Source organism: Ovis canadensis, chromosome 6, assembly GCF_042477335.2.
Source record: "Ovis canadensis isolate MfBH-ARS-UI-01 breed Bighorn chromosome 6, ARS-UI_OviCan_v2, whole genome shotgun sequence".
NCBI lineage: Eukaryota > Metazoa > Chordata > Mammalia > Artiodactyla > Bovidae > Ovis > Ovis canadensis.
In genome coordinates, this window is record NC_091250.1 from 110,155,686 (window position 1) to 110,178,270 (window position 22,585).

The 22,585-nt window shown below is 36.4% G+C and overlaps 1 protein-coding gene across 4 annotated transcripts in view; it reads left to right on the forward strand.

Moving 5' to 3' along the window:
• The window catches only part of BMP2K (BMP2 inducible kinase), a 121,927-nt gene that overhangs the window by 59,772 nt on the left and 39,570 nt on the right, over positions 1 to 22,585 (forward strand). For all 4 annotated transcript variants that reach the window (XR_011257814.1, XR_011257815.1, XM_069594441.1 and 1 more), the window contains exons 4-9: positions 2,215 to 2,357; positions 5,239 to 5,360; positions 7,565 to 7,646; positions 11,644 to 11,776; positions 18,053 to 18,156; positions 20,962 to 21,041. Coding sequence is in view for 2 of the 4 variants with exons in the window: in XM_069594441.1 (XP_069450542.1) it covers positions 2,215 to 2,357; positions 5,239 to 5,360; positions 7,565 to 7,646; positions 11,644 to 11,776; positions 18,053 to 18,156; positions 20,962 to 21,041 (664 nt within the window). In the remaining 2 variants the exon portion in view is untranslated. The remainder of the gene's footprint in view (positions 1 to 2,214; positions 2,358 to 5,238; positions 5,361 to 7,564; positions 7,647 to 11,643; positions 11,777 to 18,052; positions 18,157 to 20,961; positions 21,042 to 22,585) is intronic.

Sequence of the window (22,585 nt, forward strand, 5' to 3'; positions counted from 1 at the left end):
TCTGCTTTAAAGTTCTAAGGAAAAACTCACTGTTTCAGAAAACATATGAGAATGCTGTTTAGATAGTAATAATAGAAGGAACAAGTATGTATGCACCTTCTTCACTTGAGGCACTCAGTTGTATCCAACTCTGTGACCCCATGGACTTTAGCACACCAGGCTTCCTGTCCATCACCAACTCCCAGAGCTTGCTCAGACTCATGTCCATCGAGTCGGTGATGCTATCCAACCATCTCATCCTGTGTCATCCCCTTCTCCTCCTGCCTTCAATTTCCCAGCAGCGGGGTCTTTTCCAGTGAGTCAGTTCTTTGCACCAGGTGGCCAAAGTATTAGAGTTTCAGCTTCAGCATCAGTCCTTCCAATGAATATTCAGGACTGATTTCCTTTGGGATTTGATCTTGCAGTCCAAGGAACTCTCAAGAGTCTTCTCTAACACACAGCTTGAAAGCATCAATTCTTCGGCGCTTAGCTTTCTTTATAGTCCAACTCTCACATCTATATATGACTACTGGAAAAACCATGGCTTTGACTAGAGGGACCTTTGTTGGCAGAGTAATGGCCCTGCCTTTTAATATGCTGTTTAGGTTTGTCATAGCTTTTCTTCCAAGGAGCAAGTGTCTTTTAATTTCATGGCTGCATCACCATCTGCAGTGATTTTGGAGCCCCCCAAAATAAAGTCTGTCACTGTTTCACTTGTTTCCCCATCTATTTGCCATGAAGTGATGGGATCGGATGCCATAATCTTAGTTTTTTGAATGTTGAGTTGTAAGCCAACTTTTTCACTCCTCTTTCACTTTCATCAAGAGGCTCTTTAGTTCTCCTTCGCTTCCTGCCATAAGGGTGGTGTCGTTTACATATCTGAGGTTACTGATATTTCTCCCGGCAATCTTGATTGCAGCTTGTGCTTCATCCAGCTCAGCATTTCTCATGATGTACTCTGCATATAAGTTAAATAAGCAGGGTGACAATATACAGTCTTGACGTACTCCTTTCCCAATTTGGAACTAGGTGTTCCACACACCTTCTTACACATTACAAAATAACAGACATTCATTTATTCAAACTTATTAAAGGAAAGTTTCAAACTTAAACACAAGTTTGCCTTTTTAAATTTCTGTACTTTATTAGGTTAGAATGTTTTCTGAATGAATCATGTATTTGTATTCTGGGAATATGATAGTAAACTTTCTCTTAGTGTAAGAATTGTCACCATTATGCTGTCGGTTGTTGTAGTCCACTCAGTACTTATTTAGTAACTCTCTCAGGGCTTGTTGGTGTGGCTGTTTGACTTTGGTAAGTTACTCTGCCCTGGTAAGTTATCTCTTAACCTGGTTTAGAACATAGTCTTTTATAGATCTCTTTTTCTCTCTTGTGATTCCTCCTTCCCCTAGTCAAGATCTTTTCAAAATCAGATCAGGAAGTTTCCTTGATTCTCAAGATAAAATCTAAAATTTCTCTCTCTCTCATCAGTATCATCTTATTTTACTCTTCTTAATGCTTTCTAGACCATACTTACATTGGTTCTCTTTAACTTATTCAAAATCATCAAACTCTTTCCCAAACTAAAGGCCTTTTTACAGGTCACTTGCTGTCACTAGGGTGTTCTCCCAAATCTCTGCCGGGTTAATTTCTAATTAACCTTCAGTTTAAACATAAATAATCACTTCCTTAGATAGGCCTTCTCTGCCAGTCTTTTCTTCCCATCCTTTACCAATTTAAATTTGGGTTTTTCTCATACAGTACTTGTTGTATGTAACTTTGATAAATACTTACATGTGTGATTGTGTAGTAATTTATCTCTACCTTTAGGTATAAATTTTGTGATAATAGAGACTTTATTTTCGTTCACTAATGTTTACCCTCAAAATTAGCATGGTTGAATAACTGTTGCTTCAAATTTATGATGCCATCAGTTACAAGGTACATCTTGATTTTGGAATTGTTAAAATGTTAAAATATGGCCAATGGTATTAGCAGAACATCAGTTATTTAAAATGAGAACATCAGATGTTCTCATTTCAAAGATGTAAAATGTGAAAAAAAAAAGTACGTCATTGAATCAACAGAATATGGTGTATAATAAGCATCCTTACAGGAAAATTATGAAAAAGCCAGTTTCCCATTACCTGAGACCATAAAGTCATTTCTTAATTTCTTTGTCTGTGGTAGTCTTCATTTATTAAAAATGTAATCAAAATTACTTTTTTTGGTTAGCTGGGCAGGTAGTGAATCAGATGAATAAGAAGCTGCAGACTGGCTTTACGGAAGTAGAAGTGTTACAGATATTCTGTGATACCTGTGAAGCTGTTGCAAGGTTGCATCAGTGTAAGACTCCGATAATTCACCGGGATCTCAAGGTATGAACTTTAGACTCCTTATGGATTACTGCCTTTTAAACTTTGGAGTTAAAATGTCCTTGGTCTGTCTTCATCTAAGGCAGTTCCTGTTACCAGGACTGAGATCGGTCTCTCCATTCTCTGCTGAGTTTCCTGAGGCCGTGTAGAGACTGACCGTAGAACTGAAACTGTGCTTTCCATGACCCTGACAGTTTCTCGCATGGTTGTAGAGATGGATTTTGTGCTCCCTACTCTGCTTCTGTTGTACTGAGCAGGCTTCTTTAAAAGGTTTCATATGAGCAAGAATATGAACATCACTGACTCAGGTTGGATGTCTCTCCACACTGTCCTTCCAGCACTCCTCCTGTTTCCTATAATTCATTTTAAGCATCAAGGAATTTTCCGGAGATATTGGAGGTCACTGTAAATGGGTCTCTTTACTTACTTATCTATAATTTGCTACAGTTTTAGATAGTTTCTTATAACTTGGTGGTGATTGTCACCTTAAGGTCACTTTGTCTTTCATATTCATGAATTGGACCTTTTGTGTATGGTACCCACCTGTTTACACTAGAAAAAGTGCCCAAAGGGGCTTGACTATCCCTGGAATTATATTGCTCGAGCTATCACTACATTCTTTAGAGACATGGATATCTTCTTTGATACTTGCAAACACTAAGATTATAAAAATTCCTCTTTCTGAAATGTTCTATGCCCAGATATCCCAAGGTAAACCTTTCCCCCACTTCAAGTTCACTCAGATTCACTTTCTCAGAGTCCTGTGCTAGTACCACCTTATTTATAATTACAACATAATCTTTCCGTTTTCTACTTGTTTTACTGTTTATTATCATTTGTCAGTTTCTCAGATACTATGTAATTTGCTTATGTATTAAGACTACTGTTTTATTTTCTGTCCTCTTCCATTGGAAGGTAAGCTCTCTGTGAGCAGGGATTTCTCTCTTTTGTTATGATTTATCCAAGCATTTCGTACAGTGCCTGGCACATAGCAGAGTCTCAGTAAATATTTGCTGAATAAATGAATCCCAATTCTGACTTATTATTGGGCTTCCCAGGTGGTGCTAGTGGTAAAGAACCTGCCTGCCAGTGCAGGAGACATAAGAGAGGCGGGTTTGATCCCTGGGTTGGGAAGATCCCCTGTAGGAAGGCATGGCAACCCACTCCAGTATTCTTGCCTGGAGAATCCCCTTGGACAGAGGAGCCTGGCAGCCTACAGTCTATAGGGTTGCAAAAAGTCAGACACGACTGAAGCGATTGAGCACTCAGCACACACAGCTTTGAAAAGTGATAATAAAATGCTCTTAAGATATAAGAGAATAGAAGATGTTACTCAGAATATAGGTTGTTAACCATGAAAACCATGAAAGCATCTTTTAGGGAAACTTACACTAAAGAATACAAGCTAAGGTAAGATGACAGCGTTTGACTCCACATCTGTCTCTTAATTTGGGTAATTAGTGTAGCATCTTTCATTTCAGTTCTTCTGGATATGCAGCTCTTTTACATTTTCCCTAATAATTTGGTCAGATGTTTTTGTGCTATTTTAGCTCATTAAGTTTTTTAATGTAAAGTTGATGTTTTCAGCCAAGTCTTCCTTGGCTTTAAAACAAAGACATTGAATTGCATACTTTTATATAGACCATATTGAATAGAGTTAGTTCTTTTTACATGTGGAAATTCATTCATACCTGCTTAAGTAGCTTTTTTAAAGTAGATTTCTCGTATAAATCTTTATTTTGTACAAGTATGTTTAAAAGTAAACTAAAATGAAATATAGAATAAAAATTATAAAGAAACTAATGTGAGTATTTTGGTAGCGTGGAGAGAAATTTAATTACTCATTCAAGGCTCTGTCATAAAAATACTGTAAAAAAGTTAATAATAATAGTGTCATTTATTGAATGCTTACCTTATTTCATTTGTGTTCTAAGCTTTTTCATGTTTTAATACATTCAGCTTTTACAGTTTTTACAACAATCTCATGTAGCAGATGTTATTTCCCCCAGTTTATAGGTAAGGAGACTGAAGCACAGAGTGGTTAGGCAAATTGTCCAGGGTACATGCGATAGTAAGTAGCACAGTTGGGCTGTGAACCCACGCTCTCCTGTTTTAGAAACTGTGTGCATGACTTTAAGTTTTTATGACTCCGATCTCTTAAGTTAAGACACAAAGTTAGATCTGTGTTTTCAGTGTAATGTTTTAGATAAAAATGGAACTAGGAGTTAATCAGAGGTGGAATTGGAATGGTTTATGTTTTTTCTGTAGAAAAACTGAAGTGTCAGAAAAGGAGGAAAATGGAGGGTAGGGAATAGACTCACTTGCCACTAGCTGTTCTCTCTTGTAGAAGCAGTTATAGAGAGGACTTACAGTTACTTGAGGGCTTCCCAGGCGGCTCAGTGGTAGAGAATCCAGCAGCTAATGCAGGAGACACGGGTTTGATTCCTGAGTTGGAAAGATCCCCGGGAAAAGGAAACGGCAACCACTCCAGTAGTCTTGCTGGGGAAATCCCATGAACAGCGGAGCCTGGCAGGCTACAGTCCATAGGGTCACAAATAGTCGGATACAACTTAGTGACTCAACATGTTACAACAAAAAGGGTTACTCGACTCTTGCAAAACTCATCCTGGTATGGAAGAAGCACTCCTCTGTTCTTAGTGAGAGAAGCAGTAGATAAAGTAACATGTATTTTTGTTCTGAATCGTTGTCCTTTCTCACAGTTTGAGGTACCTTCTCTCTATATATACTTGTGTATGTGTGTGTGTAGGGGGTGTGTGTATGTGTATAAAACAAGTCATTTGGTATCTATTGTGTCAAAACATTGTCGTAAAAAGACAATTTTCACTTTGAAAATACTACTAATTATTGATTTTCTTTTCTGAAGGTAGAAAATATTTTGTTGAATGATGGTGGAAACTATGTACTTTGTGACTTCGGCAGTGCCACAAATAAATTTCTTAATCCTCAAAAAGATGGAGTTAATACAGTAGAAGAAGAAATTAAAAAGTAAGTGTTAATTTTGTTTTGTCTCATGAGAATTTTAGGTAACTTGAGTCTGTGACCAGCTCTGATAGCTTAAACTTTAGGTATTCCATTAATGGATCTCTTTAAGATATTTCTGTGTGATATAATTGATGAGTTTACATCTCATCTAGTTCAATAGGAAATACATTTTACCATGGAAGCGAAATTTTCATCTACATTTTAACAAATTAATCAAATTTAACAAATTTGTTAAATAAGCTGTAGTAATTAGTGGAATCATTAAAGGGAGTTTGAAGTTATTATTGAGTTCAATTAAACATCTTTGTGTTTATTGATACTGAGTGAGCATTTGTGCTTGTTAGGAAAAATATTTAAACTTTGACCTTGTATTTACTATTAAGAAGTTGATATTATTGCATTGAAAACTGTGTGGAAAACTTACTTTATAATACTGTTCTGGACAATTCTTTGGTAGAAATATAAGTCATATCTGCCTTATGTTTTCTTAGCTTTGTATTTTCCATGGTTGCTAGAGTATTGCAAGGACTTCTCCCCGGCTTTTCGGTTTTCTAGTTTCAGAAAATAGTACTGTTTGTAAATCTTTGATCATCTTAATAAAATGATGCAGAATGCAGAAAGGTCTGTAAGAACAGGGTTTTCTAAGTAGCTCCCTTTTTCTAAGTTACTTTTCTTCACTTCCTCAACGGATTCTCAGTTGTTTAAGGCTACCTATGAGCTTTTGTTTGAACTGTGACATGTATTTTGAAATAGGCTCAAATAGAGCAGTGTTCTTGCCTGGAGAATCCCAGGGACAGGGGAGCCTGGTGGGCTTCTGTCTGTGGAGTCGCACAGAGTTGGACACAACTGAAGCGACAGCAGCAGCAGCAGCAGCAGCAGAGCTGATCTTACTCTGGTCCATTTGTATAAACGTATGGTTTTCTAGACTTGTATTTCTACTCAGGAACAGCCTCTGATGGTTATGTTAAGATTCCATAAAAACAAACTCCTTAGTAAACTTATAAACATCCTGAAGAACACCAGAACAATGAATTATTGAATTGGCTTCTTGTGGGTATATGTATATACATATAATTTAAAAAGTTACTGGGTTGTGATATATAATGACTGTTACAGAATTCTGCTCAAGCATCTTTGGCTTGCTGAAAGTTTAATTTTTTGCTGTTAAGACCTGAAGTATAGCTAAAGTTTAGCAGAATTGTACACTAGTGATGAACGTAATAAGCTCATCGGTTCTTGTACTTAGTGGCTCACAGAAATTAACGGTCTAATTGTTTATTCAGTTAACAGGGCATACAACATATTGGACACTGTTGATGCTATACTATAGCAGTGAACAGAAAAAAGGCCTGTCCTCATGTAGTTTCTTTTCTGGTTTCTTAGATCACTCCTCTGTAGTAGTATCATTCAGAATGTATCACAGTTAGGGTGATTTGAAAAAAATAAGATGGTAGAATATTGAGTTTTAAGATACTTCATGTAAAATAAAAACATAAAAGCACTTAAAGTGAATCTTAAATTATGCCATAATATAGAAATTCTTTTGATAGTCTAATAATTTCTCCCATGAAATTGAGCAATACTTAATTCTATTCATAGTGGATTTGGAGTTTTTATTCCTGTAAATATTTATTCACCGTACCTTTTAATTCCAAACTACTTATGTTAACAGTTCTGGAAGTGTACTTAATGTAATTAATAATAGTTAATTATGACAACTAGATTACTTTTAAAAGAATAATTATAAAAACAAACCTCGAGGAGATTTACTACCATGTGTAAGGAATTATGTTAGGATTCATAAAAACAAACTGCTTAATAAACATAAATTAATTTTTTGAGAGGGTAGAAGTTTTACTTATAAATTAGTCAACTAAAATATTTTGATAAGGATATTTTTAGAGTTAAATTGTACTATTTCATTTAAGAAATTCAAGGAAAACCATGTTTCCAGTACATTGTCTTTATTTAGTTTTTTCTATTAAAAATTGTGTTTATTATTAAAGATGGAATTACACTTGTTGAATAAAAACGTGTATAATGCTTTGTATTGTTTAATCCTTGATGGGCTTTTAATGAGCTTTTAAAATAGTATTATTTCTCTATAATGTTATTGAACCTAAAAGTTTTTGTAGTATTTTATGTAGAAACAATGTAGTATGTCTTTTTTTTTATATCTCCACTCCATTTTACTTATTTACTGCCAGGTATACAACTCTGTCATACAGAGCCCCTGAAATGATCAACCTTTATGGAGGGAAGCCTGTCACCACCAAGGCTGATATCTGGGTAAGGCCACGAAAGGCTGGCATTGTCACTAACCAAATTAACAAATCTGAGTTCAGTTGATTATCTTCCCCCTGTCCTCCACAAGGTTATTTCCTGATAAGTAGAAGAGAGTGGTGGACAGTAAAGCTTACATAGCAGAAGAAAAATATTAGCACATATCTTCTTGATCCAGAGATGGAAAACTTAGGTATAAAATAGCAAGTAAACAGTTTCCACATAATGTAACTTTTTATCACAGTATTTTTTAGAATTTAGATTATATATGATTGTTAAAATTTTTTTGAGTGCAGTTTTGGAAAAGCTGGCCATAACTCTTAACTGGTTATGCTTAAAATTTTCTCAAGTATTTTAGGATCTTTTTAGTGGAAACTAATGTGAGTAAAATTAAAAAAAAATTATAAACATACCGTTGACTAACCTCTGTATATTGAGGTTCTTTAGCGTCTATATAGATTGAATTTATTGAGGTATAACATGTTTCTGTGGCTTCCCTGGTGGCTCAGATGGTAAAGAATCTGCCTGCAGTGCAGAAGACCCAGGTTCGATCCCTGGGTCAGGAAGATCCCCTGGAGAAGGAAATGGCAACCCACTCCAGTATTCTTGCCTAGAGAATTCCATGGATGGAGAAGCCTGGGGAGCTACAGTCCAGGGGGTCTCAAAGAATTGGACACGACTGAGTACCTAACACACACAACATGTTTCTTTAGAGTTGAACTTTATGTTAGAGTGTCAATACCTCTTTTGAGGTTATTTCATAAGTAAAATGTTTTGTCTGTATTTAATAAACTAGCAGGAAACTATTTAAAATGTGAATTCATTTAAATTTAACAAGCATTCAGCCATATCTGCCACCAGTGGCCATATTAGGAATTGAGGAAAAACATTCAGAAGTATTTCTAGAGTTTACAAGAAAGGTCATTTGGTTTCATTTTAAAGCATAATATTTAGAAAGCAGTCAGGTGTAACGGGTGGAACCAAATGAATATCTTCTTGGTGTTCTTCTCCTGACCAGAACTTTTATAGAGATTGGGAAGTATTCTTGCAAGGTAATGAAAAAAGAGTATCTACAATATTTTTCCCTCTGTCTACTAATACACACTTTTTCATCAGTGGTTCTTAAATCTTGTGGTAGTTGAATTTTTAACCATATATGTAATTTAATGAAACCACAGATAGGTTTGATTTAGTTAATTTGCTCCTGCTTACAGATCCCCAGCTTGTATGACTCAAATTCAGTTGGCTCTTCTCAGCATTGACATTTGATTCACTAAATGGCTATAGTAAATGGCTTGTAGTATAATGTAGAAAACAAATTCAATTGAATCTTAATTTATAAAATGAAGGTATTAATTAGAGGAGGTGATTGTGGAAGTCTTTTCCTGGCTTAATTTTGTGACTAGTGTTGAAACCCACATTATCTAAAAGTATTTCAACAGCAGAGGAAACAAGACTCATACCTTGACTACTGTTTTGAAATCATTAAGGGTTGATTTTTAAAAAGTCTTGTAAGAACATGTTTGTTACCCAATGTCTTAACAAAAAGGAGGGAGTCTTTCTTTGTTGTTTGTTTTTCCCCAGGCTTAGAATGTGCCAGGATAGCTAAATTGTCAGTGATAGGTGGCTCAGTGGTGAAGAGTACATCTGCTAATGCAGGAAACATGAGTTTGATCCCTGGGTCAGGGAAGCTCCCCTGGAGAAGGAAATGGCAACCCACTCCAGTATTCTTGCCTGGGAAATCCCATAGACAGAGGAGCCTGGAGGGCTGCAATCCATGGGGTCACAAAAGAGTTGGACAAAATTTAGCAACTAAACAGCAACAAGTTTAAAATTTATTCCATTTACAGGTTAGTTATATGGAATAGCATTTCTATAATGGGTAACTGGATATAGCTATGGGATGACAAATAGATACTCAAAGATAAAAAAGAAGCCAGAAAAATTATCAGAAAACAGAATGTATATTTATATGCTTGAGAGAGAGAGTTTTAATTTCCGTGATACCATTTTTATGCTTGCATAGCTCAGATGAAATGCCTACAACATTTTAGGTGTGAATTTGAGAATATTGAGAAAAAAAATTAGTTCATATCAGTTAAGAGCTATATTTTGATCTTATTTCAGAATAGTATTTAGAGAGTTATGATATTGAGGTTAAAGTATTCATATAGCATATGTATTTTGGAGAAATTTATTTTTTACTTTGAAATTTCTATTGTAGGTTATTTTTATCCTGAGAACTAGGATGCTGATTTTATTGACCAATAGGAAATTCAGTGAGAGATGCTTCATGTTACCGTTTAATGGGGAAAATGGAAGATGGTGATACTCAACCCTCAAAATGAGGTCATTCATTCCCTCTTGTTTCCTGAACAGTTCTCATTGTATCAAATGGAAAAAGAGGGAAATGCCTTTGGTGTGAAAAAAATTAGGACACCTCCTTGTGTTCATAGTCTGTGAAGCGGAGTATTTTAAATTAATGTTTTTGAAGTACACTGGCATTGCTATCTAAAATTGTTACCTGGGAACTCCCACAAGGTATACTCTAACAAAAGACACATTACTGAAGGTTTGATTGACAAGATAAAACTGGCTAAAAGGCAGATCTCCTTTGCCTCACTGTCATCTGGGCAGAGGAAAGGTGTAATTTAATGCAGATATTACACCATTAATAGTCATGTTTTTAGTGCTGTTAAGGAAGCCTTATGCTCAATTTGCAGTATAGAAGCTGAAAATATCTTCCTTAGAGAAAAATGCATCATAATTTTTTTAAAGCCACATTGAACTCGTTACTTCCATTCAGAATCTTTGTAGTTTTGTTAGTCACATAGTAAATAATCTAGTAATGTTTTTGAACGAATATATTGAAATTTCTAGAGTCTTTAAACTTTTTTCATTAAAGGACTATTGTAATATTTAAAATAATGTTTTATAAATTAGTACTGTTGAACTCAGGAAGGTAATTCTGTATTTTGTGATCTTTGTAGCAGTTATAAAACTAGTGTATTTGTTAATTGGCTTGCCAGGTTGCTGTGTGAAGAAAAAGCCAACAAAGGAAAGCTGATGTGCTAATCTTTAGATAGGCCAGATTTCAGTTATTGCTGATGTAACTGTATAGTAACTACTGGATAATTTTATGTAATCAATGTAGAGTTAGAATTGTCCCTTACACTCATAACGCTTTGTAGGTGACACTTCTTGTGACAGCATAATGATCTCTTGAGCAGAAAATCACACTTTATTGCCACATCTCGGATCTGAGCTGTTGGCAGTTTAGCTAAAAATTTCCTGTGGTACTTTTCCAGACACAATTTGTGTCTTAGGGTGTTTTGTATTCGTTGTCAGAAAGTAGATTTATTGGCACTGTGATGACTATGAATCCATACAAGCAAAGCAGACAGGGCCCTTTCTGAATTTTATATAGATTACTCAGGTACAAATATGACTAGTATAATGTAGAATGGAAATGGTAGGATTATGTTTAGAAGTTGAGAATTAATTTTTATACTGTAAAATGACATGTGCTCAGTGAATAATCAGTGTTGATGGGTGTCTGATAAATTTAACTGTGCTGGCTAACTCCTATTTGAAACCTGGAATTTTAAAATGTGTTTTATAGTGAATTTTAAAAATATTCTGCTGCAGGGAGCTTTGTGCTTGGTTTGTTGGTTGTTACATGCTAGCTGTGTACTAAATATATATTTTCTTTGTGAAAGAAATAAAAATGTAACTTTTCTCCCAAAGGGAAGCAGTCACTTCTAATTTTAGTTCTGTCATTCGTGATCTAGTGTTCTATGAGAGCATGAATTCAGACATCTAGCCACACACATTAACTTAAGTTGTAATTTGTGAAAAGATTGAGCCAATATAGAAACATTAAGCTTTTGTTTTTTAAATAAGATATTTAGTTTTTCATTTGTGGTTTTTCTTTTGTTTGTTTGCTCTTGTGATCAAGTTGATACTTGAGTTCTGATGATATTCATGCTTCTTTGTTTTCCAGGCCCTGGGATGTTTACTGTATAAACTTTGTTTCTTCACTCTTCCTTTTGGTGAGAGCCAGGTTGCCATCTGTGACGGCAGCTTTACCATCCCAGACAACTCTCGTTACTCCCATAACATACATTGCTTAATAAGTAAGTACTTGGACAATTTATGAAAAGAATTGTAAGGTACTATACGTAGGGCCTGCTATTTCCGTTCCTTTACCTAAAACTACTCTTTTAATTTCATGTTATTATAATTTTGTAGAACTACTATAGTCAAGAAATACATTTGAAAGGATGTTCAGGGACTTCCCTGGTGGTCCAGTGGTTGAGACTTTGCCTTCCAACGCAGAGGGTGCTGGTTTGACCTCTGGTTGGGGAGCTAGGATTCTACATAGCTCACGGCCATAAAACCAAAACATAAAAACATAAAACAGAAGCAGTATTGTAACAGATTCAATAAAGACTTTAAAATTTATCTACATCAAAAACAACTTTACAAAAAGATGCTTATAAGACTTTAATAGGAATGAAAGTAGACTGATTACTGATTAGTATATGGATGTTTTTAAGCTCCAGATAAGCTTTTATAGAACATAGAGATTATGTAATTAAGGAAACTGGAATTTGTGGAAAAACTTTACAGCATAACATTTCATTATCCAGTCTTTGTACTTTTGAAATCAAAATAACCTGATCTGTTTCTTCTTTAGATCAAACTATTTCCAATTTAAAATTGTAGTTTATTTGCCACGTTTTTTTACTGTTTATTCCTTGTTGATTATAAAATCAGAAAGCAACCTGAAGTGTAATAATTAGAAGGAGTAATCCTGTGGACCTTTCATTCCAAAAGAACACCTCAATTTTTCTTACAGTCTCTTTTGAGAGTTTTTTCTTCCTTTTCGACAGATACTGTAACTTAATTCCTTTAATATGCACATTGTATAATTTCTGCAAAAGATGATTTGTTATACATTTGGTGATTGACTAACTTTTGTAATTTATGAGGCTCATTTAACTCAAAAAAAAAAAAAAAGAGCAAACACTCCAAAAGAAAAACAATCAAAATGGAGCATTAAAGGATATATGTTGCTTCACTTGGCAAACTTATTTAAAGCATAATCTTCTTTGTTTCTTTAAAGAAATCCACATTGCTTTAATGTGGATTTGCCCATACATGTTGGAAATTAGAGGATTATGTCAGCTGAACACAAAAATTATACTGCTTCACATAGAGTGTTTTTCCTAGGTGAGGGGAACCAGAGTAATGGCGTAGGGGAAGTGGTGTTATAATTCACAGGGGAAAGGAAATAGCCCTAAGCTTGGCTGCTTCACTGCCAGCATGAACTTTCAGCTCTAATTGGAGAATATTAAATATGAGTGCTTGTACCTGGGGTTTCCTTCCCAGAGAGGTCTACCTCTCAGCTTTTGTGTGACTCTCTGCGAATGGACGACTTCCTGAAGAGCATCCTTGCTGGCTCAGAACTGCACTTTTATCTTTATTGGTGGAGAACCTCCTAGTCTTGTTTTGATATGTTTTTCTGTCCTTTTGACAGCTTTCAGCCAAATAAGCTACCTGCCTGGGCAGTCCAAGTTGCCTTTTCAGATACCAATTAATGTTTTTATCAGTGTTCTGATGACTGAGCTGTATAGGTTTTCAGTGGTTTGTCCCAGCTCTCTTTCCCCATTAGCCTTGTTATTTTTAGCTTGCCATTTTGCAGAATGTTTTTTTAAAGAGCGAGTATACCTTTTGAGTATATATGAATAAACATCAGACCGATCAGCCGCTCTGTCTTAACCAGGTGCTTTCTTCCTTCATTGCAAAATTTAGGGCATTAGGAGCATGAAAGAACTCTGATTAATTGGAATGCTCAAAAAATAGATTGAGGAATTTCCTTTGGCTGTTGAGTGTTCTAGCCAATTGAAATTTAACCTTTCTTTGAAGCCCTTGTTATACATCACCATATCAGTGGCATGGTTTTGTTGTTAAGTATTTATGTTTTTATCACAATTGGACTGAGGATTTTATTGAGGATCTTGCAGTGTCTGCTGATTGCCAAAGGTGAGAGATGGGCAAAAGAGACGAAGGTGGTCAAAAGGTATAAACTTAGAGTTATAAAGTAAGTCCTGAGGATGTAATATACAGCATGTGACTATAGTTAAAAATACTGTACTGTGTACTGTATATTTCAAGGTTGCTAAGACAGTAGATCTTAAAGAGTTCTCATCCCAAGGGAAAACAATGTCTAATTCTGTGAGGTGATAGATATTTGCTGTATCTACTGTGGTGACCCATTTCATAATACATATATACAGAAAGTCATTATGTTACTCACATAATGAACTTCTGTCTGACCTGGGCTTTCCTGGTAGCTCAGCTGGTAAAGAATCTGCCCGCAATGCAGGAGACCCTGGTTTGATTCCTGGGTCAGGAAAATCCTCTGGGTAAGGGATAGGCTACCCACTTCCCTGGTGGCTCAGTGGGTAGAGAATCCGCCTACAATGTGGGAGACCTGGGTTCAGTCCCTGGGTTGTGAAGATTCCCCTGGAGGAGGGCATGGCAACCCACTCCAGTATTCTTGCCTGGAGAATCCCATGGACAGAGCAGCCTGGTGGGCTACTGTCCATGGGGTTGCAAAGAGTCAGACACGACTGAGTGACTAAGCACAGCACAGTTCTGTCTGACATATTTTACTTAGCATATTATGTTGCTGCTGCTGCTAAGTCACTTCAGTCGTGTCCGACTCTGTGCGACCCCATAGATGGCAGCCCACCAGGCTCCTCTGTCCCTGGGATTCTCCAGGCAAGAACACTGGAGTGGGTTGAGACTTCCTTCTCCAATGCATGAAAGTGAAAAGTGAGAGTGAAGTCGCTCAGTCGTGTCCGACCCACAGCGACCCCATGGACTGCAGCCTTCCAGGCTCCTCCATCCATGGGATTCTCCAGGCAAGAGTACTGGAGTGGGGTGCCATTGCCTTCTTCAGCATATTATGCTACCCTCATGTTTATTCATGTTGCAAATGGCAAGCTTTCTTTCTCTCTTTTTTAATGACTGAATAATATTCCATTGGTACATATACATACATAACACACACACACTTCACATTTTCTATATCCATTCATCCATTGATGGACACAAGTTGCTTTCTTGTCTTGGCTCTTGTAAATAATGCTGCAGTGAACTTGGGGGTGCAGATAGTTTTTTTGAGTTAGTGTTTTTGTCTCTTTCAGATACATACTCAGAAGCAGGATTGATGGATTATATGATAGTTCTTTTTTCAACTTTTTGACATACCTCCATACTGTTTTCCATAGTGGCTGTACCAATTTACAGTCCCACCAACATTGCACAGGGGTTTCCTTTTTTCCACAATCTACCAACACCTGTGGGGCTTCCCAGGTGGCTTAGTGGTAAAGAATCTGTCAATGCAAGAAGACACAGGAGATGCAAGTTCTGTCCCTGGGTCAGGAAGATCCCTTGGAGGAGAAAATGGCAACCAATTCCAGTATTCTTGCCTGGGAAATCCCCATGGACAGAGGAGCATGGCAGGCTACAGTCTGTGGTGTCACAGAGAGTCAGACATGACTGAGAGACTAATATACACATACATGTATACTTTTTAAAAGTTGATTTTATATTTGCAGTAGAAGCAAAGTTAATGGGAATGGTCTTGTGGTGACTCACATGATCATTTTAAGTTGGGTAAACAGGGGTGTATTCTACCTTCTTTGTCTTTTCTAAAAAACTTAGTAACTTGATTCACTTTTAGATCAATTAGATGTGTGTATTCATTAACCCAGCAGTCCCCAACCTTTTTGTTACCAGGGACTGCTTCTCTAGTGGCTCAGACAGTAAAGAATCCTCCTGCCAAACAGGTGACCTGGGTTCAATCCCTGGGTCAGGAAGATCCCCTGGAGAAGGAAGTGGCAACCTACTCCAGTATTTTTGCTTAGACAATCCCATGGACAGAGGAGCCTGGTGGGCTCTAGTCCAGGGGATTGCAAAAGAGTTGGACACAACTTGGCAAGTAAACAGCAACAACAGACAAACTAAACAGCCTCCAGAAAATGGTATTCCCACATGAAAACATGAGTTAGGGGAGTTAGAGGTCCTTTTTGTTTGCTTGTAAGGTGATGTCAGTCCACCGGCAGCCTGCTTACTTAATCATTAGGAGATGTGCTATGCTTAACTTGAGAGAGAGAGAGTTACCTATACAGATAACGGTTAGAAAACATAAAAGCTCAAATTTATTTATTTCTCTTCAATGCTTCTCATCTACTGTAAAAGAAAAGAAATATATAGGGTTGCCTAAAGGATTCCCATTCCTCTCTAGATACTCAAAAAACCTTTCCCAAGATTATGCCATGCCAGGGAAGTGTATTTTCGTACCCTCGCTGTTCTCTACTCCTGAAGAATTGCTTCTCCTGAACCGCGTTTTGTTGTTACGTCACTGGTCTGCACGAAGGCGGGTGTAAGACCTGACTGCGTGTCACTCATTGTAGTTTCTTAGGGATATTGTTCACTCAGTGTGAACCATCTTTAGAAAGACTCAGAGGAGAATTTACTCTTTGCTTTCAATGTTAGAAGTGGTGCTTTTTCTTAGCACCTAGTTTGTTTTTAAGAATACCGCAATTCATATAATGGATCATGTTGCCCTATCTGTGTTGACAGCTAGAGGGCTAAATTTTTCCAGTTTTGCCCCTGCATTTGTAGGACCAAACATGTAATTTCTTTACTGACAACATTATCCCTCTTTTTTCTTTTTTTTCCCCTTTCAGCCATTACTTTTTCATTAGTCTTAATTTTCTCACATATTAAAAAAGAATTACAGTTTTGTATGCCACTTCAATTCCTCTATAGGAAAATATTTATAATTAGCTAGTATTGAAATAAGATTTTAAAGGCCAAATAAACTGAATTGTTAGGATAGAAAAGTTTTAGATTTATGAATTTTATAAGTTTCTTGTGATTTGTTTCATTTCTACAAATTACATAGATAAGCATTTATAAAAGTCTGTATAAATGTATTCCTATATCATGTACTGTTGTTGCTTCTAAAACAATGTGTGTTGCTATCAAGATAAAATATGGTTTTGGAGGATAAAATAAACCTTGTAGATTTTTTAGATCTTTTCTGGAATGAAGTTGAATATCAACTAATAAATAATAGAATTAAATGTTTTGGGTTATTTCATTCTAACAGATGATAAGATAATAAAATATCAACTTTATAAGTGGTATATGTTAGCCTTTTTAAGTGTATAAAACCAAGTGACATACAGAATATAATAAAACTGAGTTCAAAATCTCCCAAATAAATTGTGCTTAGTGTTGTTTGCCATACAACCATGTTTTTAACCAAGTTAACTTATCCTGCTGTCGGAGATGTATTACATATTGTTTGTTCAGATATTACTTACGATTGAAAGGATTTAATTTTGATTTGTAATATTACATATGATTGAAAGGAGGATTTAATTTTGATTTGTAATATTCAGGTAGTTATTTATATACTTTTATCTCCAAACATAATTTTGTTAGCAAATTTCAGAATATTGTCTAATTAATGCTGTAAATTTTACATTGCAAATAGGTTTAAAAATGATTTGAACACGATAAGAATTTAATCAATGAAGCAGAGTTAGAACATGAAGAATACTGTAACAAAATATGGTTTTTTCATGTATAGGATGGAGTAGAAATGTCGGCCTTCTTGTGACATTGTAATTTAGCAAGTAGTTCAAGAAATGTAGTGGCCATTTTGGTTAGAAAAAAGGTCAGGCCTTTCAAGCAGTGCTGTAGGACTGGTATGAAAACTGTTCAAAATAGAACCATAAACCTTTGCTTGTATTTCTAAACATGTTGTGGATAGCATATTGAAATTGAAACAGAACTATGATGAATATTGCTGTCATCAGTGTGGGAAGAAAACGTGTTTTAAGAAAACAATGGTGCCAACCCTGTACTACTTCCCTATACTACTTTGTTAAATAGATTGTAACACATACAGTTTAGTCTTCCTCTTCATAATTCAGAAGCCCTTAAAAATTAATAGATACCTAAAAATATTAGTAGGTATGTTAAAATTATTTTAGATAATAGTGAAAATAAGGACCCTTAATATAGCCCAGAAATTTTCTTGAATAATTCCCGTGTTGACTAAACTCACTTTTTGTTTTGTGTCAGAGTCTCAGAAGATTATTCATATTTGTAATTCATGCTTTCAGTACCGACCTGTCCTAGGATTCATTTATCTTTAGCTTAAGATAATGTATAAAGTAACAATTTTTGTATTTTCTATAAACATTCCCAAAGTTTACTGGAAGCATCACTAATCTTAGAATGGAAGTATATATCTTTTTAATGTGCCTCTAATTGCTTCTATGTTCAGTGAAACTTCTTAACATTTTGATTTATTCTTGTAGGGTTCATGCTTGAACCAGATCCAGAGCGGAGACCCGATATATTTCAAGTGTCATATTTTGCATTTAAATTTGCCAAAAAGGATTGTCCAGTCTCCAACATTAATGTAAGTAGTTTTTGTATTATAAGTATCATAATATATATGAATTTAAAAGTTCATCATGTGTGGGTATATATACTTTCAAAGTCACTTGTTTCATGACAAGTGATCTAACAGTATATTTGTAAGTAGTATTTTTGATGCAAAGCTGCAGATACAAAGTATATGTGCTGGGGTGCTCTGGGGAGCTACAGTAGACTTGATGGCACTCACTGCAGGACACTTTACATCATTGAGGGGATCACAGTGGCATCTCTGAAATAGCACTGACTATTATTAAGTTAACTATTGAAAAAGCAGGACTGTTAGATTTTGGGGGAGCATGGTGGGGCCGGGGGTGTCATGAAAAATGGCTGAGGTACTCAGTATTCTGTAAACCGAGAAAGTTTGGTTGCCCTTGGTGTACAGAGCATAGGCATTGTAAATGCAGAGAAGTGGTTCAGGTCCACAGGACTGGAAAAGGTCAGTTTTCATTCCAGTCCCAAAGAAAGGCAATGCCAAAGAACGTTCAGACTTCCTCACAATTGCAATCATCTCACATGCTAGCAAAGTAATGCTCAAAATTCTTCAGGCCAGGCTTCAACAGTATGTGAACCGTGAACTTGCAGATGTTCAAGCTGGATTTAAAAAAGGCAAAGGAACCAGAGATCAAATTGCCAGTATCTGTTGGATCACAGAAAAAGCATCAGACTTCCAGAAAAACATTTACCTTGGCTTTATTGACTATACCAAAGCCTTTGACTGTGTGGATCACAACAAACTGTGGAAAAATTCTCAAAGAGATGGGAAGATGGGAATACCAGATCACCTGACCTGCTTCCTGAGAAATCTATGCAGGTTAAGAAGCAACAGTTAGAACTGGACATGGAATAACAGACTGGTTCCTAATAGGAAAAGGAGTACATCGAGGCTGTATATTGTCACGCTGCTTATTTAACTTCTATGCAGGGTACATCATGTGAAATGCTGGCTGGATGAAGCACGAACTGGAATCAAGATTCCTGGCAGAAATATCAGTAGCCTCAAATATTCAGATGACACCACCCTTTTGGCAGAAAGCAAAGAGGAACTAAAGAGCCTCTTGATGAAAGTGAAAAGGAGAGTGAAAAAGCTGGCTTAAAACTCAACATTCAGAAGACTAAGATCATGGTATCAAGTCCCATCACTTCATGGCAAACAGATGGGGAAACAATGGAAACAGTGAGAGACTATTTTCATGGGCTCCAAAATCACTGCAAATGGTGACTGCAGCCATGAAATTAAAAGATACTTACTTGTTGAAAGAAAAGCTGTGACCAAGCTAGATAGCATATTAAAAAGCAGAGACATTACTTTGCCAACAAAAGTCTGTCTAGTCAAAGCTATGGTTTTTCCAGTGGTCATGTATGGATGTAAGAGTTGGACCATAAAGAAAACCAAGTGCCGAAGAATTGATGCTTTTGAACTGTGGTGCTGGAGAAGACTCTTGAGAGTCCCTTGGACTGCAGGGAGATCCAACCAGTCCATCCTAAAGGAGATCAGTTGTGGGTGTTCATTGGAAGGACTGATGTTGAAGCTGAAACTCTGATACTTTGGCCACCTCATGCGAAGAGTTGACTCATTGGAAAAGACCCTGATGCTGGGCAAGATTGAAGGCAGGAGGAGAAGGGGACGGCAGAGGATGAGATGACTGGATGGCATCACCGACTCGATGGACTGGAGTTTGAGCAAGTTCCAGGAGCTGGTGATGGACAGGGAGGCCTGGCGTGCTGCGGTCCATGGGATCACCAAGAGTCAGACACAACTGAGGGACTGAACTGAACTGGGCTCGGTACTGGTTTTGTATATTTTGGGAAGTTGCTTAACGTTTGTTACTTTTTCTGTAAAACAAGGATGATAATTATGAGGATTAGAAATAATAACTGTAAAACCCAGTGTATCGTTCAAGGAAGCTGTATTATAGCTGACACCATCAGAAGGCTTTGAATTGCATCTGTTGCCTGCACCCTGTACTTAACTATATTGGATTAATAGTACGTGACAAGTCTGCTAACTTGAATCAAGGTCTAGAATCAAACACTGAATTTAAGCTGTTTTCACCTTGAGTGGCCTGACTTTTTCTTACAGGTTTCCTTTGTGTATAACTTAATCCACTCCCCTAAGAAAAAAGAAGGAATTTGGTGCCTTTCCTTTTCAATTTTTGAAGTTCTTGTTACGTCAGTGTAATATATTCTCGGTTGAAGCTGAAAGTCATTGCGCACATTCTAGTAATGAATTTTATTTAACATTTGCCTGGATTTTTAGCTTTTCACTCTGCAAACATTTATTGAATACTTTGTGAATTTTTTTGAGTAATTATTGTAAACTGAACACTAGAGAGCAGAAGCAAATCAGTGAAGCCTCTGCTCTTGTTTCCTGGACTTGACAATGTCATGAAAATTACCTCCAGTCTGTAAAACAACACTTTATTCATGTACTTGGTGTTTGCTTCTTTTCCAGTGTGTGAAGTAGTCATTGTGTGATCCTTTATACCCCAGATTTACCCATTTGTAAAGTGGGTATAATATATATATATAATAATATTGTTCTGTTTATTTTCCAAGGGTTTCTCTGGAACACAAATAAGAAAGTGACTCTTGTGTGTAACACATAGTGATATTTGTGCATTAGATTGGGCAAATATGTGTCAACTTGTACAAAATGAAGATGTGAAGAAATAGTTTCTCACAGACAGTGCTCTTAAAGTTTACGAATATATTTGTAGTGTTTCAATAAAACTTTCTGCAGTTGAAATGAAAATTAAAATGAAAAGTTTTCTTTTTTTCTTCCAAGAATTCTCCTATTCCTTCAACTCTTCCTGAACCGATGACTGCTAGTGAAGCAGCTTCTAGGAAAAGCCAAATAAAAGCCAGGTAGGCCAAGCTATGCTGAAATTTGAAAAGGCATTTATTAAAAAAAAAAAAAAAAAAGGTGGGGGGAACCATACTCATTTTTAATCCTAGCAGATGTCATTGATTAAATAGCATCTTTACCCACAAAAAATACTGTATTCCTTACTGCATGTAGTATGATGTTGAGACAGCAAGTTCAAAATAAGCTTTTTTGTATGAGATAACAGGGTTTGACAGTAGTCGCGCTTGAACTGCTCCCTCTCCACCTTCATGAAGTGATTGTGTAACTGGTGATGTTACGTTGGGTCATCTTATAGGTGGGACTTGTCGTTATTTCATCACATGACAACTAATTTATGAAATGTTATGTTTTATTTTATTTGTAATGACCTTTTATTGATTTATGAAAAGAAGAGCTGTATATAATTTACAATGAATAGTTACAGTGGCAACATTTTTAAGACCAGTAGAGGACTATTTGTTGTTCAGTTTCTCAGTCGTGTCTGACTCTTTGAGACCCGTGAAATATTACAGTGTTTTAAATAATTTTATAGTTATTCACTACATTAGTGTTTGATCTAGATTATGTAGGTTAAGGCCTAAATTTGCGTAATGGTTGAATTAATAACTTTTTCTCCTCATGCTTTTTTTTTGAGTTTAAAAGTGAGTAGACAGGATTGTATTTTAGATTATCAGACAGGTATAGTTTTATGTTTGGGGAGATTTCTCGATCACAGCTGATTTTTGTATTGTATTTCACTTATGCAAAGTATTTTGACATGAAATACATAAAACCATTTGTCACACACTTGTTATATGCAGGATATAGACATGGAGAACACAAAGAAAAAGAAGCAGTGTATGTCTAAGGAGTTCATATTCAAGTGATGATACACCAGCGAACAGTTACAACTTGCAGTGATCAGGCAGCTGAGAGTGGAGGAAGGGAAAGACTGGGCACAGAGGACAGGAGCACAGGGGGAATCCTTTCCCTGGGGGTGAGAGTTGCTGAGCTCTTTCCTGAAGGATGAATACTCTAGTCACTTGGAGTAATGGGTAGGAAGCTGTGACAGGCAGACCTTTCAGGTGAGAACAGCCTTTGTGACGCTGCAAGACGGGAGCATAATAAGGGCACATCTGCAGGAGGTGGGAAATGAAGCTGAGGAGGCAGGTGAATGTCAGTCATGAGCAACTTTATTCTGTGTCATGCTGAGAAATTTGGATTTTGGCCTTTAGGCAGGTGAACCTTGTAGTCAGTTTGCTATTTGGAACTTGGTTGTGAGATGTGTTAGAAATAATCTGCTATTTGTAAATTGTTGAAATATCAATTGGGAATGACTTAATTTTTAAAAAAGATATAGCATCACTCTAAAACTATTATCTTCATTCATTTGAATTTAAAATACTCTTGAGTAAGAGACAGAGGAGTAAAGTTACATCTAACTTGCAGGGATCCAGTATGACTGACTGTCTTACTCATGATATAGCTGGAGTTAACAGCTGCTGTTACAGTTGAATGGTCATTATGAATTATTGTCAGGCTTGTCAGCTAGTTTTATTGTTGT